This window comes from Aedes albopictus, chromosome 1, assembly GCF_035046485.1.
Source record: "Aedes albopictus strain Foshan chromosome 1, AalbF5, whole genome shotgun sequence".
NCBI lineage: Eukaryota > Metazoa > Arthropoda > Insecta > Diptera > Culicidae > Aedes > Aedes albopictus.
Genome location: NC_085136.1, coordinates 215,521,980 through 215,538,475, shown reverse-complemented (window position 1 = coordinate 215,538,475; position 16,496 = coordinate 215,521,980). Strand labels below are relative to the sequence as shown.

General features: G+C 46.4%; 1 protein-coding gene across 3 annotated transcripts in view; it reads left to right on the top strand.

Moving 5' to 3' along the window:
* LOC109621581 (beta-alanine transporter) overlaps positions 1–16,496 on the top strand; it is a 72,426-nt gene that overhangs the window by 13,829 nt on the left and 42,101 nt on the right. For 2 of the 3 annotated variants that reach the window (XM_062846221.1, XM_062846219.1), the window contains exons 2-3: positions 12,106–12,463; positions 12,539–12,654. In XM_062846221.1, the coding sequence (XP_062702205.1) occupies positions 12,231–12,463; positions 12,539–12,654 (349 nt within the window). In that variant the 5' untranslated portion in view covers positions 12,106–12,230. The remainder of the gene's footprint in view (positions 1–12,105; positions 12,464–12,538; positions 12,655–16,496) is intronic. The other variant, XM_062846220.1, reaches the window with a different exon arrangement.

Sequence of the window (16,496 nt, the reverse complement as noted above, 5' to 3'; positions counted from 1 at the left end):
TCCTCAAACGCTTCACTTTCTGCCACTGGTTATCCTCACCATCCCCCAAATCAGCCATCTGGGCTTCCTTCAGGCCCTCCCGATCTTCATTCTCCCGTATCCTAGAAACTTCGTGATCGCCCTTTGAATCCCCTACCGCCACCTCGCTGCAGAATTGATCCTCAGCATCCACCGACGGTGCACCTTCACCAATCGGGTTAGCTGTTGAACCCCTCGCTTTGCCATGAATAGGTAGCACTACGCTACCGCTCGACGACGACGCAGATGCGTCGTTCAACCCCGTACGATTAACCGGTGGATGTGCATATGTTCCCAACCGCTCATTCACCGACTTTCTCTTCGGACATTCTGCCTTGAAATGTTCTGTTGAACCACATAGGAAGCACTTGTGCTGGATGCCATCATAAAACACCCTAGCTTTTACCCCTTGGATGTACACATTAGTAGGGACCTCTTGTCAAACTTCCATATTGATCCCACGCACGCCGCTCCAGATAGGGAATCCAGACTCGGCTGGGTATCGTTCCCTGACCATTTGCTGAATGGAACCGTATTTAGCAAAAACCGCCGCAATTGCCCTATCTTCCACTTCCGGAGGTAGTCCGAACACGCGCACATATTTAAGGACAAACGTCTTAAAATCCCGCTTCAACAGTGCCTTAGAACTTCAGACGCACAAATCTCAAGAAGCAAGCTTCAAACAACTGTGCATTTAATTATTCTGTTCTTGCTCACTTGTCATAAGCTTAAAATAAGAAGATCCGGTGCACAGGTTTTGTTTACGAAGAGATTTGTGCGCTCGAAATCGTGAGTAGGTGCCAAAGTCGCCCATTGTGGCGGCCATATTGGGATTCTAACAAGTCTGTCCTTAAACATTCCGCTTGCAGCTGACACTGCTACCTGAATCTTCAATCCGTTTGCATATTCAAACGTAACCACGTTGCTGAGAACTCTCAATGCGTCCTTCAGCTGCTCCTCCTTTTGGAACTTGATGAACAGACAAAAATCTTCACGGTACATCGCCGACAGCATATCACAATCCCAACCTTGCTTTTGGAAAAAAGCAAAAACTTCATCGTTGGACGGATTCCGAGATTGGGCCCCGAACTTTAACTTCAACGTGTTCTCCCTGACCACTTTGGTCTCCCTTTTACCGCTTGTCCGGTTCTGCCTCACAATTGCCTCAAGGTTACACTAGAACAATAGCCTCTTCGAACAAAAAGGTACTTGTGTTCGGAATATCACACTGCACAGATAGAAAAATGCGTCTGACCTGATTGAAACCTCCGAGCAAACTATGACCCTCTAACGCAATATTGAACAGCAAGCACGAAAGATCATCACCTTGCCGTAACCCTCTGCGAGATCCGAAGAGACTCGAAACTGTCCCTGATACTCGAACTACGCACATCACTCGATCCACCGTCGCCTTGATCAACCGTGTCAGTTTATCCGGGAATCCGTATTCGTGCATAATCTGCCATAGCTGTTCTCGATCGATTGTATCATACGCCGATTTGGTATCGATGAACAAGTGATGTGTGGGCACGGTGTATTCGCGGCATTTCTGCAACACCTGGCGGATGGCAACCATCTGGTCCGTTGTAGCGCGTTCACCCATAAATCCAGCCTGATATTGCCCCACGAACTCTCTTGCAATCGGTGAAAGTCGGCGGCATAAAATTTGGAAGAGTATCTTGTAGGCAGCGCTCAGTAGTGTGATCGCGCGGTAGTTTCCGCAATCCAACTTGTCGCCCTTTGTGTAGATGGGATACACGATACCTTCCATACATTCCTCCGGTAATACTTCCTCCTCCCAAATCTTGGTAATGATCCAGTGTAGTGCTCTCATCAGTGCTTCTCCACCGTATTTTAGAAGCTCGCTTGGTAGTTGATCAGCTCCAGCGGCTTTGTTGTTTTTCAACCGGCCAACCTCCTCCTCAATCTCTTGGTGGTCAGGGGCCGGAAGTATTTCGTCCTGTGCACATACTCCTAGATCTGTTACCACGCCACCTTCGGTACTTGCAACGTCACCATTGAGGTGCTCATCGTAATGCTGCCGCAACCTCTCGACCACCTCACGCTCGCTCGTGAGAATATTCCCGTGATTATCTCGGCACATGTCGACTTGTCCCAAGCAACACACATGTTATATAAAAGTTACGACAGCGCAAGTTTTGGTTGTATAAAAGTTTATTTGAAGTTATTTCAACACAATGTTAGAATTACGTAAAATTAACTTCTATATAACCAAAACTTGCGCTGTCGTAACTCTTATATAACATGTGTGTTGCTTGGGTGTGGCACAAAGCCTCTGCGCGAGCGGTTCAGCTTCTCGTAGAACTTTCGTGTATCCTTAGCGCGGTACAGCTTTTCCATCACTTCGCGATCTCGTTCTTCCTGCTGGCGCTTCTTCATCCGGAAGACTGAGTTTTGCCTGTTCAGCGCCTGTATGCAACGTGCCTCATTCACTCTCGTACGGTGTTGCAGAACTCTCGCCCATGCTGTATTCTTCTCATTTTTCAACTGTTCACAATCGCTGTCGTAGCAGTCGTTTCTGTGATTCGGAGTCGCGAAGCCTAGTGCTGTAGCCGAGGTACTACCTATGGCGGATCGGATGTCCCTCTTTTTTTTTTTTTCCTTCTAAACCATAGGGGGATAAATCTGCTCATCAGACACCCTAACAGGAAGGTTAGGGTAGTGTGGGGATGAGGCCGTCTTCTACCATGCCGGTAGAAGCCAGGACTACTCTCTCCTCGACCCACTAAAACACATTCCTATGGTCGCCAAACCCTACGTCTCTCCGGAACCACCAAGAAGGTATTGCTTCAGAGAGGGGCTAGTGCATATCGCACCCTCAAGGTTAGCTGCCGTAGCCTAGCAGCAACGAACATCGATGACTCGCTCTGGAGAGTCCATCACGATAGCCTGCTGGCGCTTAGCCAGTTTCCCGAGTGGTCCTCGCCACTCCCTTTGTCCTCGGAAGGCGGGCAGGGTCAACCCCGCCCGCGCCCTACTGCTGAGCGGGCATCAAGAACTGATGCCCACATGCAACCCGATCTGACCTGCTGAAGGCAAGGGTATCACTACCCTTCAGGCCTTATCAGATGCATCCGTAGGTTGCAGACAGCAGGGTCTCACCTACCCCGACCCTAGCCGGGGACCCCTTTCCAACCGCGGGCTCAGATCCAACCCAGTAGACTGACGCCACGACAGCACCGCTACCGGGACTTCCTCTCCGCGGCCACTTAATCGCTGTAAGGGTCGATCTCGACCGCAGGGCACCGGTATGACCTACGAAGCCGACTTCGAACCCCTGGACCACCTCTTGTATTGCATCTGGACTAGCCATTCTCTGAGTCCACGCGCCACCTCCTCTGTAGCTCCCAGACGATATGGGTGATAGCCGTTGAAACGGCATTCCAGCTAATCTCATCCCTACACATTCTCTGGACCAAGTTGTCCGGAGTTGTGTCCTCCCCGCATGTGGCAAGCATGCGGTCACGCATTGTGCGAAAACGCGGGCACACGAACAAAACGTGTTCCGCCGTTTCCTCTAAACCATTGCACACTGGGCATTCGGGAGAATCCGCTTGCCCGAAACGGTGTAGATACTGTCGGAAGCAACCATGACCTGTAAGGACCTGTGTCAGGTGGAATGAAACTTCCCTATGGCGCCTATTAATCCAACTATCTACCCTCGGTATCAACCTATGGGTCCACCTTCCTTTGGTGGAACTGTCCCACGCGCGCTGCCATTTGACCATAGAGGCCATCCTGACAGTCTTGCGTATGCCTCTTGTGCCGCGCATTTCGAAGCACTCCATGTCCTCACTGATAAGAATGCTGATGGGCACCATACCAGTAATGACACAGAGAGCGTCGTGTGACACGGTACGGTACGCGCTTGCAACCCTCAGACACATAAGCCTGTAAGTATTTTCCAGCTTCCGTCGGTAGCATTCAGTACTTAGCGCGGTACCCCACGCCGGGCCGCCATACCTAAGTATGGACGTAGCAACACTAGCCAGAAGCTTGCGCTTACTGGCGTACACCGCTGAGCTATTGGACATCATCCGGGACAGTGCCGCAATAGCTGTGGAGGCTCTTTTACAGGCATAATCTGAGTGGCTACCGAAGGTACGCTTATCGTCGATCATCACGCCCAAGTGCTTGACAGAGCGCTTCGACAGGATAGTGCACTCTCCTACACTGATCTCCGTCTGCTGCGCCGACTGCATGTTGTTCACAACCGTCACCTCTGTCTTGTGGTGAGCCAGCTCCAGTTTTCTGGACCGCATCCACGCCTCCACAACTTTGATCGAGTGGTCGGTAGTCAACTTCACCTCCTCGATCGTTTCACCGTAGACTTCGAGCGTAATATCGTCGGCAAATCCAACAATCACCACTCCCACTGGGTACTCTAACCTCAACACCTCGTCGTACATGACATTCCATAACACCGAACCCAGGATGGAACCTTGCGGGACTCCTGAGGTTATGTGAAAGCACTTCCGACCCACCTCCGTGTCGTAAACCAGTACGCGATTCTGGAAGTAGCTTCCGAGAATCTTGTACAAGTACTCCGGTATCCCCAGACGCAAGAGCGCATCGGCAATAGCAGCCCAACTGGCGCTATTAAATGCATTCCTTACATCCAGAGTCACTACCCCGCAGAAGCGAATTCCCCTCCTCTTAGGCTCGAGTGCTTTCTCGGCGGTTTTTGTAACCGACAAGATAGCGTCTACGGTGGACCTCCCCTTCCGGAAGCCATACTGGTTGCTCGAAAGACCATTTACGCCCTCAGTGAACCTCAACATTCTATTGAGGATGATCTTTTCGAGCACCTTCCCCGCCGTGTCAATCAAGCATATTGGTCTATATGCCGACGGGTCTCCGGGTGGTTTCCCCGCCTTTGGCAATAGTACCAGGCTCTGCCTCTTCCAAGCTTCTGGGAAAACTCCCTCGTCCAGGCATTTCTGCATAGCAGACCTGAACATCTCGGGAGCTTCTGCAATAGCTACTTTTAAGGCCAGGTTCGGAACTCCGTCCGGACCTGGGGCCTTACCTACGCTAAGGGACTTAGCTATCCCCGCAAGTTCCACATCGGTGACCCTTTCCTCATCGCCAGCCCCATTCCCCGGCTGTCCTACGAAAGGAGGCCAAGGACTAGGATCATGACGCGGAAAAAGTCCTCCAATGATCCCCTCCAACATCTCTGGAGATTGCTCTGTAGAAGCCATCACACCTCTCGTATTGGCCATAACGATCCTGTAGGCATCACCCCACGGGTTCGTATTGGCACTCTGACAGAGACCCTCAAAGCAGGCCTTCTTGCTTGCTCTTATCTCGGTCTTGAGCGCGGCTTTTGCAGCGGCGAACACCACCCGCCGTTCGTTTCGCTCTTCCTCTGATCGTGCTCGCTGCATCCGCCGCCTAGCCCGTAGGCAGGCGCGGCGCAGGTCCGCAATCGCGTCGGTCCACCAGTAAGCCGGTGGCCTCCCATTTCTAGGGTGGACTCGCCTAGGCATGGTCGCATCACACGCACGTGAGAGCACCGCTACCAGCTCGTCGCCGTCTAAACCGAGTAAGTTTCGCTCACGGCGGAGCGCTTCCCTAAATACCTCTTCGTCGAAGTATGATGTCTTCCACCTACGAGGGCTTGGCCTTGGCCTAGCCGCCTCTTCTTCTATCCGCTGTCTGCTGTTGTTGTAGTCGATACTGTAGCGAACCGCCAGGTGGTCGCTGTGAGTGTAGCCATCATCTACTCTCCAGTTCGGACTACTTGTTAGGCCAGGACTACAAAAGGTCACGTCAATAATTGACTCCGCTCCATTTCGACTATATGTACTCTTGGTACCGACGTTAGCCAAGTCGACATCTAAGATGGCCAGTGTTTCTAGCAGGATCTGACCCCGCTGGTTCGTGAAACGGCTTCCCCATTCCACAGCCCAGGCATTAAAGTCACCCGCTATTACCACCGGCCTTCGCCCTGTTAGCACGGTCGTCCCTCTAGCCATCATTAAGTGTAGCTGCGCCAAGCTGCTCTTCCGTTGGTAGGGCCACTGCTAACTGCTACGCGTATTCTTGAGCCACTACGTTACGCAGCTGCTCGATGTTGAGTCGCGGCGTTCGACTTCGACGCGTGGTGATAACTGTCGAAAGTTTTGAGCGCATGCATACAGCGACTAAGTAGTGATCCGAATCTATATTCGCACTGCGGTATGTGCGGACATTGGTTATATCCGAGAAGAATTTACCGTCGATTAGAACGTGGTCGATTTGATTTTTTGTTTGTTGGTCAGGTGATCTCCAGGTGGCTTTGTGGATATCTTTGCGGGGGAAGAAGGTGCTTCGGACTACCATACTACGGGAGGCTGCAAAGTTTACGCTTCGCTGGCCGTTATCATTCGATACGGCGTGCAGGCTGTTTTGCCCAATTACCGGTCTGTACATTTCCTCCCTTCCTACCTGCGCGTTCATGGTGCCCACAACGATTTTCACGTCACGCGGCGAGCAACCATTGTATGTTTGCTCCAATTGCGCGTAGAACGCTTCTTCCTCGTCATCAGGTCTCCTATCGTGTGGGCAGTGGACGTTAATGATGCTGTAGTTGAAGAAACGACCCTTAACTCTCAACATTCACATCCTTATCCGCTGGATACCAGAACAGACGCAGTTTGAGCCGCACCTCCTTGGTGAACAAACGCTCGAATCGTACCTCCTCAATCTAGCTGAAGTCAGAAGGACAACAGTGCCCAGGCTGCACTACCAGCTAAGCACACAACTCTTAGCTGGCGGTCTTTGTCATCGCTTGACCCGTGGAAGCATGAGGTAGGAACTTGTGAGGTCCAGAGCTATGTTGGACGCTCTCCTTATCGACTCACCGTTTTGCAGCCCACTTCAATCGTGATTATCTCGAAATAATGTTTTTTTAAAAGTACCGTTTCGGTGATCCCGATATCTTAAAAACTAGTTGACCGATTTGTATTGAACGGTTCAGAAAAAATCCAAATTATCACTCTGGGACAATGTTGAAGATTTTTAAAACTTACTTGCTAGGATCTTTTGAAGTTTTTCTTCAGCAAGTTGGTTAAAAATTTCCTGGGTTTTAAGGGCTTTCTCCAAGAATTCCTTCGATAATTGATTCAGGAATGCCTTAAAATATTCTTCAGGAATAAGTTTTATTCATTTTTCATAAGTTTCTCCAGAATTCTTCACAAATTTTCCCGTGGATTTTAGGAAATTTTCAAGGGATTAAAGAATATTTGGAGGTATTCCCTGGCGGCATTACTAAAGGAATGCTTGGTGGAATACTTGCAGTGTAGCTTTAAAAAACTCCTGGAGAAATTCTTGGAGGAAATCCTACATAAATTCCTGGAGGAATTACTGAATGAATTTCTAGAGGAATTCCTGGTAGAATTCCAGGAGAAATTCCTGGAAAAAATCGTTATTACTGGGAGAAATGATGAAGAAATTCTTGGAAAAAATTCTGATCGAATTTCTGTTGGAATTTTTGAAGACATTCCTGGAGGAATACGTTGAGGAAATTTTGGAGGAATTCTGGGAGAAATTCCTGAAGGAATTTATAAAGGCTTGCTTGAATGTATTCCTGGAGGAATCTCAGGAGGCATCCCAGGATGTATTTCTAGAGGAATTCCTAAAGAAATTTCTGGAGAAATTCAGAGAAAAAATCCTGTATGAATCCCAGGCGCAATCCCTGGAAAAAAATCAAGAGAAATCCGCGGAAGAATTTCTAGAGGAATCCGTGGGGGCATACCAGGATGAATTCCTGGAGGATTTTCAGCAGGAATACATTGAAGAATCCCTGGGGGCATTTCTATAAGAATCGTTGGGCGAATTTCCGGAGGAAGCTCAGAAAATTCCTGAAGAAATCTCTGGTGGATTCGATGGTGGAGAATTCCTTAAAAATCTATGAAGGAATTCAAGGATGAATCCCTGGAGGGATCACAGGAGGAATCCCTAAAGGAATTCCTCTAGGAATCCCTGGCGGAATCCCTGAAGGAATTTCAGGAGGAATCCATGAAGAAATGTCTGGAGGAATCCCTGAAGGCATTGCTAAAAATTCTTGGAGAAACTTCTACTGTTTGTTTCTCCAAGAATTTTTAGAAAGAAGAATTTAAGAAAGAACCACTGGAGGAATTTCAGGAGGAATGCCTTGAGGATTTTTTGTGGAAGAATTAGAGGAACTCCTGGTGAAATGACTGAGGGAATTTCTGAAAGAAAATCCTGGAAAAATTGTAGAGAAAATCCTTAAAGAATTGTTGGACGAATTCCTGGAGGAATACCTGAAAGAATTCCTGACAGAAATTCCTGAGGAATTTTTGGAGAAATTCTTGGAGGAATCCCTGGAAGAAATCTTGGAGGAATTCTGAAAAAAAAAAAATCCTGATGGAATTTCTGAAGGGTTCTCTGGTTGTATTCCTGGAGAATCCCTCGAGGAATTTCATAAGGAACACATACAGGAATTTCTGAAGGAATCTATGGATGTTCTTCTAGAAGAATTCCTGAAGGAATTTCTGGAGAAATCCGCGAAGAAATTTCTAGAAGAATCCGTGGAGGCATTCTAGGATGAATTCCTGCAGGATTTGCAGTAGGAATCCATTGAGGTATCCCTGGAAGTATTCCTTAGGGAATCCTTGTTTCTACAGGAAGCTCTGGAAAATTCCTGGAGAAATCTCTGATGGAATCCCTTGAGGAATACCTGGAGGGATGACGGAGGAATCCCTAGAATCTCTGGCAGAATCCCTGTAAGAATTCCAGGAGGAATCCGTCAAGTAATGTCTGGCGGAATCCTTCAAGTATTTCCTGATGGAAGAATTTCTGGAGAAAGCTCAGGAAATTTCCTGGAGGACTTCTTTAACGAATCTAGGAAGGATTACAGGAGGAATCTCTGCAGATTACTTGCTAGAATTTCCGGAAGAATCTCTGGAGGAATCCATGAAGGCGTTCCTGAAGGAATCCGTGCAGGATTTCCTGAAATATTGCCTGGACGATGAATCTCTGGAGGAATTTTAGGAGAAATCCTTAAAGGAATTTGTTGAGCCATCCCTGGAAGCATTCTTGAAGGAATCGTTTAAATTCCTGGAGGCATTTCTGAAGGAATCTTTGTAAGAATTCCTGAGGAATTCGTGGGAAATTCCTAGAAGAATTTGAGGAGGAATCCCTGAAGAAATCCTTCGACGAATTCTTGGAGGAATCCGTGGAGGATTTCCTGGAGGAATTTCTGAATGAGTTCTTGGAGGATTTTTTTGAGGAATTCGTGGAGGAATCCTTGAAGAAATCCGTGTATAAAATCTTGGAGGAATTCTGTGAGAAATTTCCTGAGGATCCCCTGGATGTATTCTTGGAGAAATCCCTGGAAGTGTTCCTGGTCAAACCCATAGGAATTTCTTGAGAAAACTCTGGAGACACCCCTGGAGGAATTCCTGGAGGCATCCCTGTAGGATTTTCTAGAGGAATTCCTGAAGATTTTTTTTTAGAAAGACCTGGAGAAATTGATAGAGGAATTGCTAAAGAAATTCCCGAAGGAACCCCTGGAGAAATTCCGAGAAGAAATTCTGGAGGAACCCCTGGCGCAGTCCTTGGATGAATTTCTGAGTCCATGGAGGAATTCCAGGATGAATTCCTGGAGGATTTCCAGGAGGAATCCATGGGGGAATTCTTGGAAGAATTTCTGGAGGAAGCTATGGAAAATTCCTGGAGAAATCCCTGGTGTAATTCCTTGACCTTCCGTAACTCACGCGATTGGCTAGCACCGCCAACACCACGCCAATGCTGAGTACAAAAAGCGAGATTTTTTCAACGTGTTGTACAAAATACAACAGCGTGATAGCTCGAGGGTTAAGGACTCTATGAAAGAAATCAAGGATGAATCTCTGAAGGAATTCGTGAAGGAATTGCTGTATAAGTTTATGCAGGGATTCCTGGAGGAGTTTCTGGAGAATTCCTGTGAGAATTTATTGGAACATCTGTAGGAATCCCTGAGAAATTTATGGATTCCTGGAGGAATCCCTGCAAGAATTTCAGGAGGAATCCGTGAAGAAATTTCTGGAGGAAACCCTGGAGACATTCCTGAAGAAATGCTTGGAAGAATTTCTGAAGGAATCCGTGAACGCAGCCTGGAGGATGAATACCTGCAAGAATTTTAGGAGAAATCCTTGAAGGACATTCTGGAGGCATCCCTGAAGGAATCCTTGGAAGAATTTCTGCAAGAAGGAGAAATCCCTAATGGATTCCTAGGAAGAATTGAGTTCCTGCGTAAATCCCTGGTGGAATGCTTTGACTAAGTCTTGAAGGAATCCCCGGAGAAATGTCAGGAGGAATCCCTGAAGGAATTTCTGGAGGAATCCCTGAATGCGTTCCAAAAGGAGGCCGTAGAAATCTTCCTGGAGGAATTTCGTTACTAAATAAAATAATGTTAGGTTAAGAAAACATAATTGTAACAAAAGGTCTACATATGATTGACGACGAATATATAAATCCCTGTAGAAATTCTTAAAGGTATTGCTGAAGGAATTCCTGTAGGAATTTGTGGAGAAAATTCTGGAGGATTTTTTTTGAGGAATTTCTTGGAGAAATTCTGGAAGAAATTCCGGGAGGATTCACTAGAGGAATCCCTGGAAGAATACCTCGAGACATTTTGGAGGAATTTTGGGAGGAATTCCCAGCGGAGTTCTTGAAGAATCTTTGTAGATAGCAACAAGCAGGGAATTTTCTTTTTCTAGGAATGCCAACCTAATTTATGGAATATTCTTTTATTCTAGCGTGGCTTATTGTCCTAGATTTGAATACTTTCACAAAGACATTAATTTATTTTTTTTTTTATGAATTATACACAATTTTCTCAATTTTTATTTTATTTGATATGTTTATAAAATTTCGCACTGCCTTCCGCATCACCATCCGAACCGTTTGCCAGAACGCAAGTAGTACTTGGAGCTGTTAGCATCACAGCATAATGAAACCTTTTCTTGGGAATCCATATTGTGTGTAGCACCATGATTCTAATTTGCACCACGATCATATCTTGCACCATCATTGCAGTGCCCCCCATAAGCAAGATCCCTGCGCACGCTAGTGGTCCACAGACTTGACTCTGAAGCACTTCACTACTGTACAGATTAGTTTCTTTCAGCTATTCTTTTCGGCATCTGTATTATTTCGAAGTATAGCTTAGAGACTTGAAGAGTCGATGTTTGGTTTCGATCGGATTTGCAAGGTGATCTGTAGATACATATCATTGGATAATGGCATGCCCAGGGATCCAACAGAAATAAACTTGATTGTTTCTGAATCAAAATTCAAGCAACGCGCAACAATAATGACAATGTCGCAACCTGCATTTGTAACGACAATCCACCTAATGCGACATAGGTTTGTCCCAACTTGAACAGAATAGGAAAAAGATCGTACACCACGAGTTTAGAGATTTTGCATTACGATTTTCGAGCTGTTGCTTCGAGTCGGTAATCATTGCAATACTGTTGAAGATCTATCATCAAAAAGTTTCGATATTGGGTTAGTAATCATCGATTATTCACGAGTTTAAAAGAACGCAACAAATGTTGCTTCTGTTTTGTCACCATCAAAAAAAAATGAGATCTGTTACTAGTTAGGATAAAGAGTAAGTGCCGCGCCGTCTTTGTTGCTCATTTTGCATTTCTTTTGTCCAAAAATTCTCTTCTCTGATAACAGGTAATGAATCTGCCGATGCAACCATTTTTCATGAAGCAATTCATTATCAGTCTTCGGACCAAATGGTTTAGTTATTATAAACTTCATACCGAAAACGATTGGTTTTATATAAAAAATGGATAAAAAAGAACTATGATGTAAATCATCTTTCAATGAAAGAAATATATGGTTCATCTTGTGCAATTTAAATTTAATCTTGAACGAATCGAAAGTTTTCTTTTGATCCTTGTAATTTTTTTACTAAGCAAAAAAAATAAATGTAAAGGGTTTACAGCTTCCAAGCATTCCGGTTGCACCCGAAAGAAAGCTTTTAGTTTCCTCTCATTTAAAAATAATTCTAATGGCATGCTATGCATTTTTCTTTCACAATCCTTTTTCCTTTTCAAGTTGCACTCCAGCTCTTGCCTTAGCTCTTTGGTCCGTGGACCGTGAGGAAGGAAAGTAAGCAACATTACGATCTCTTCTCACGAAAAAGGAGACGACAACGACGACGACGACGACCGCCAGCCACGATGGAAGCGGATGATGCTGTTTTCGATGGAATCCTGGAAAAGGTAGGAAACGATGGCCGGTTTCAGCGCCGTTTCAACCTCATTTTCAACATGGGAGCGATTATTTTCGCATCGATGTCCTACATGAGCATCATTCTTGCGCTGAACAAGCCTCCGCACAATTGCCACGTGCCGGGGATGGAGCGGTTCAACATCAGCGATGCGGAGATGTGGAAGAATTTGACCTTGCCGAGGTAAGGAATTTTTCAGGGAAGCGCCTTCTGTTATTGAAATTTCTTCAACATTATTTCTTTCTTTTTGTGTTTCAGGGAGGAAGATAACAAGGGTGTACTCAGCTACAGTAAATGTCAGATGTACAACGTGACTGAGGCTCACCTTCAGATGCACTACAGCGAGTGGAGGTTTCAAGAGTCCGACATTATTAGTAAGTAGAATTCATAGTGTCTGTCAACCTGCATCCTTTTAGCATTTACACTCCGTCGTTTTATATTTCTGGGGCTGGCGAGTACTGAAGGGTTGTAATTTCTCGAGAAAACAAATCCATAAAAAGCAACTCAAGTAAACAAATACCTGCAGTTCAAGGTATGAACCCGTTTCCTCTGAACCCGCACAAACTGGACAACCCTTGTAATTTTCAGGCACATAGGCACAGTAGGCGTCATCCACAAATTACGTAACGCTCTAGGAGGAGGGGGGCAGTATGGCCGAGCGTTACGGTCCATAGAAAAATATTCGGGTTTCCATATAAAAAAAAACGTTACGAAGGGGGGAGGGGAGGTCGAAAATTGTCGATCGTAATAAATGGATGCTGCCTTATACGCTATAGTAAGTTTCTAGCTTAGTACGGCACTAGGTACGGCAGCTGTTAGTACCTAGTGCCATTTCGTAAGCCATACCTTGGTATGGACGAGGCTACGCTAACCAGAAGCTTGCGCTTATTGGCATACACCACAGAGCTATTGGACATCATCCGAGCAGTTTCGCTACAGCTCTCGAGGCTCTTATGCAGGCATACTGAACGTGGTTACCGAAGGTAAGCTTATCGTCAATCATCACTCCCGAATGTTTGGGGGAGCGCTTCGAAGTGATAGTACAATCACCTACATTAATCACCACTTGCTGCTCCGACTTTCGGTAGTTCACAACCACTAGGTACCTCAGTTTTGTGGTGAGCCAATTCCATTTTCCTGGGCAGCAGTCAATTCCACTACTTCGATCGATTCACCTTAGACCTCCAGTGTAATCTACGCTGGAAAGCCGTAGATTGCCACTTATCCGTCATCCCACCGCGAACTTTAACCTCATCACCTAGTCGTACAAAGCATTTCACAACACTGGACCCTGGATCGTAACTTCCGAGAATCTTGTACTGATACCCGGGTATCTCCAGACGCAGGAACGTATCGGTAATAGCCTCCCTGCTGGCACTTGTGAACGCGTTCCTTACATCTGAGGTGGAATGGCTCCTGCAGAGCAATCTCCAGAGATGTTGGAGGGTATCATCGAGGAGCTTTTTCCGCCTCATGATCCTAGTCCTTGGCCTTCTTTCATAGGACAGCCGGGGACTAGGGCTGGCGATGAGGAGAGGTTCTCCGATGTGGAACTAGCGAGGATAGCGAAGTCCCTTAGCGTAGGTAAGGCCCCAGGTCCGGACGGAGTTCCGAATCTGGCCTTAAAAGTTTATTATTGCAGAGGCTCCCAAGATGTTCAGTTCTGCTATGCAGAAATGCCTGGACGAGGGAGTTTTCCCTAAAGTATGGGAGAGGCAGAGCCTGGTTGTATTGCTAAAGGCGGGGAAACCACCCGGAGACCCGTCGGCATATAGACCAATATGCTTGATTGACACGGCGGGGAAGGTACTAGAAAAGATCATCCTCAACAGGATGTTGAGGCAAGCCCGTGCACAAGGGGGAGGTTTTGGGTGTTATTCTCGCCCCCCATTTGCGATGTTCCATACACTAGGCGAACGCCCCCCCCCCCCGCCTTTTGAAAAACCCTTCCTTGGCGCAATTTCTGTGCACGGCCTGTGTTGAGGCACACCGAGAATGTAAATGGTCTGTCGAGTAACCAGTAATTCTTCCGGAAGGGAAAGTCCACCGTAGACGCTATCTTGTCGGTTACAAAAGCCGCCGAGAAAGCACTCGATCGTAAGAGAAGGGGGATTCGCTACTGTGCAGTAGTGACTCTGGATGTAAGGAACGCGTATAAGGTGTCATAATGCATCACTGAGCTTTCAAACGAATCATTGACTTTTTGATTTTCAATGATTGTTTGCCTCGCATTTTTGAAGTGATAAAAAACTGATAATTCTGCAGTAACGCAGCTGAAAAAGTATCATCACAATCACTGCGAGTGAGCATACAGGATGATACTTTTTCATACAAATATTCGCTTTCTTGGCTGAGAATTATCACTTTGAAATTTCGAGCCACATATCCAACATGGCTGCCGATGCTGATGATGCCGTAAAAAGCCATAAGCGCCGGTTGGCCAGTTCCTGCCGATGCGCTCCACGTCTGGGGATACCCGATTGCCTGTACAAGATTCTCGGGTGTTACTTCCAGAATCGAGTACTAGTCTACGGCATAGAGGTCGGTCGGAAGCGCTTTCACATAACATCAGGAGTCCCGCGAGGTTCCATCCTGGGTCCGGTGTTATGCAATGTCATGTACGACGAGGTGTTGAGGTTAGAATTCCTGGTGGGAGTGGAGATTCTTGGCTTTGCTGACGATATTACGCTCCGAGTCTACGATGAGTCGATCGAAGAAGTAAAGTTGACTACCATCCACTGGATCAAGGTTGGGAAGGATTGATTCCGAGGATAGATAGTTGGATTGATAGGCACCATAGGGAAGTAACATTCCATCTGACACAGGTCCTTTCAGGTCATGATTGCTTCCGACAGTATCTACACCGTTTCGGGCATGCGGCTTCTTCCGAATGTCCGGTTTGTGCTGGTTTAGAGGACACTGCGGAACATTTTTTGTTCGTGTGTACGCGTTTTCACACAATGCGTGACCGCATGCTTGCCACATTCGGGGAGGACATAACTCCGGACAATCTTGTCCAGAGGATGTGTAGGTATGAGTTTGGCTGGAATGCCGTCTCAACGGCTATCACCCGCATCGTCTTGGAGCTACAGAGGAGGTGGCGCATGAACTCGGAGAATGGCTAATTCAATTGCGGTACAAGAGGTGGTCCAGGGGTTCGAAATCAGCTTCGTAGGTCATGCCGGTGCCCTGCGGTGGAAATCGACCTTTACAGTGATGAATTGGCCGCGAAGAGAACGTCTTGGTAGCGTTGCTGTAGTGGTGTCGGTCTACTGGGGTGAATCTGAGCCCGCGGCTGGAAAAGGGTCCCCGGTAAGGGCCGGGGCAGGCGGAGCCCAAGCAACCAAAAGTTCGGATAAAATAGCATGTTTGGGCTTAATCAGCTATTCGAAGGAAGAGGAAAAACATTCTATTCAGCTCACTTTTTAAGTAATTAACCGAACTTGAGTTCACAAAAGTACACTTGTGTCGCAGAAAGGAACGCTATTCAGCTTAAAAATAAACTTCGAAAAAATGGAAAAAAATGTATTTAGTCCTCAATAGTAATTTATTATTAATAACCATTAGCTCATGTGGAATCCAAATTGACTAATACCTTGAAATAATTTTTGATGTTTTTTACTTACTGAGATTTGAACTCGGGTTCTCCTCGTTGAAAGTCGGTGCCTAACCACTACTCCATGTATGTGTTGTTAGGCACTATGAGATTTTACTCAATGTGCTGATATCATATAGTAGAGCTCAATCAGGTTCGCATGTGAACTTTCCCTGAACTTGGAATACTTTTTGAAGTCGAAAGTTCGAAAGAAGTTCACGTGGAACTTCTTGTGAACTTACACAGTTTGGCATTTTCAGTTTGTTGTGGTTCGCAGTGCAAAGCAACAAATTAGGGTCACTGTATCGACTTTAAGAAAAGATTGCTATAAGTTTTCAGCTTGGTTTGCAGTGACTACGATTGCGTCGATTACCGGTGCGCTGCAGCGACAAGTGAGACGGGTGTAAAAACATCCAGCAAAGCTGGAATAAATAATGCGCAGCCAAAAAAACTCCGGCGTAATCCGAGATGGAAGAGTTGTCTGCTGCGGGGGAAGCCTTTGAGCCACACAATACGGATGATTTACGTTGATTACAAGTAAGTACGTTGAAATATTATAGTGAAACAAAGTGTACTTGTGAAATTACCACAAGCTGTGGCTGCTGCGCTCGATTTCCGAGT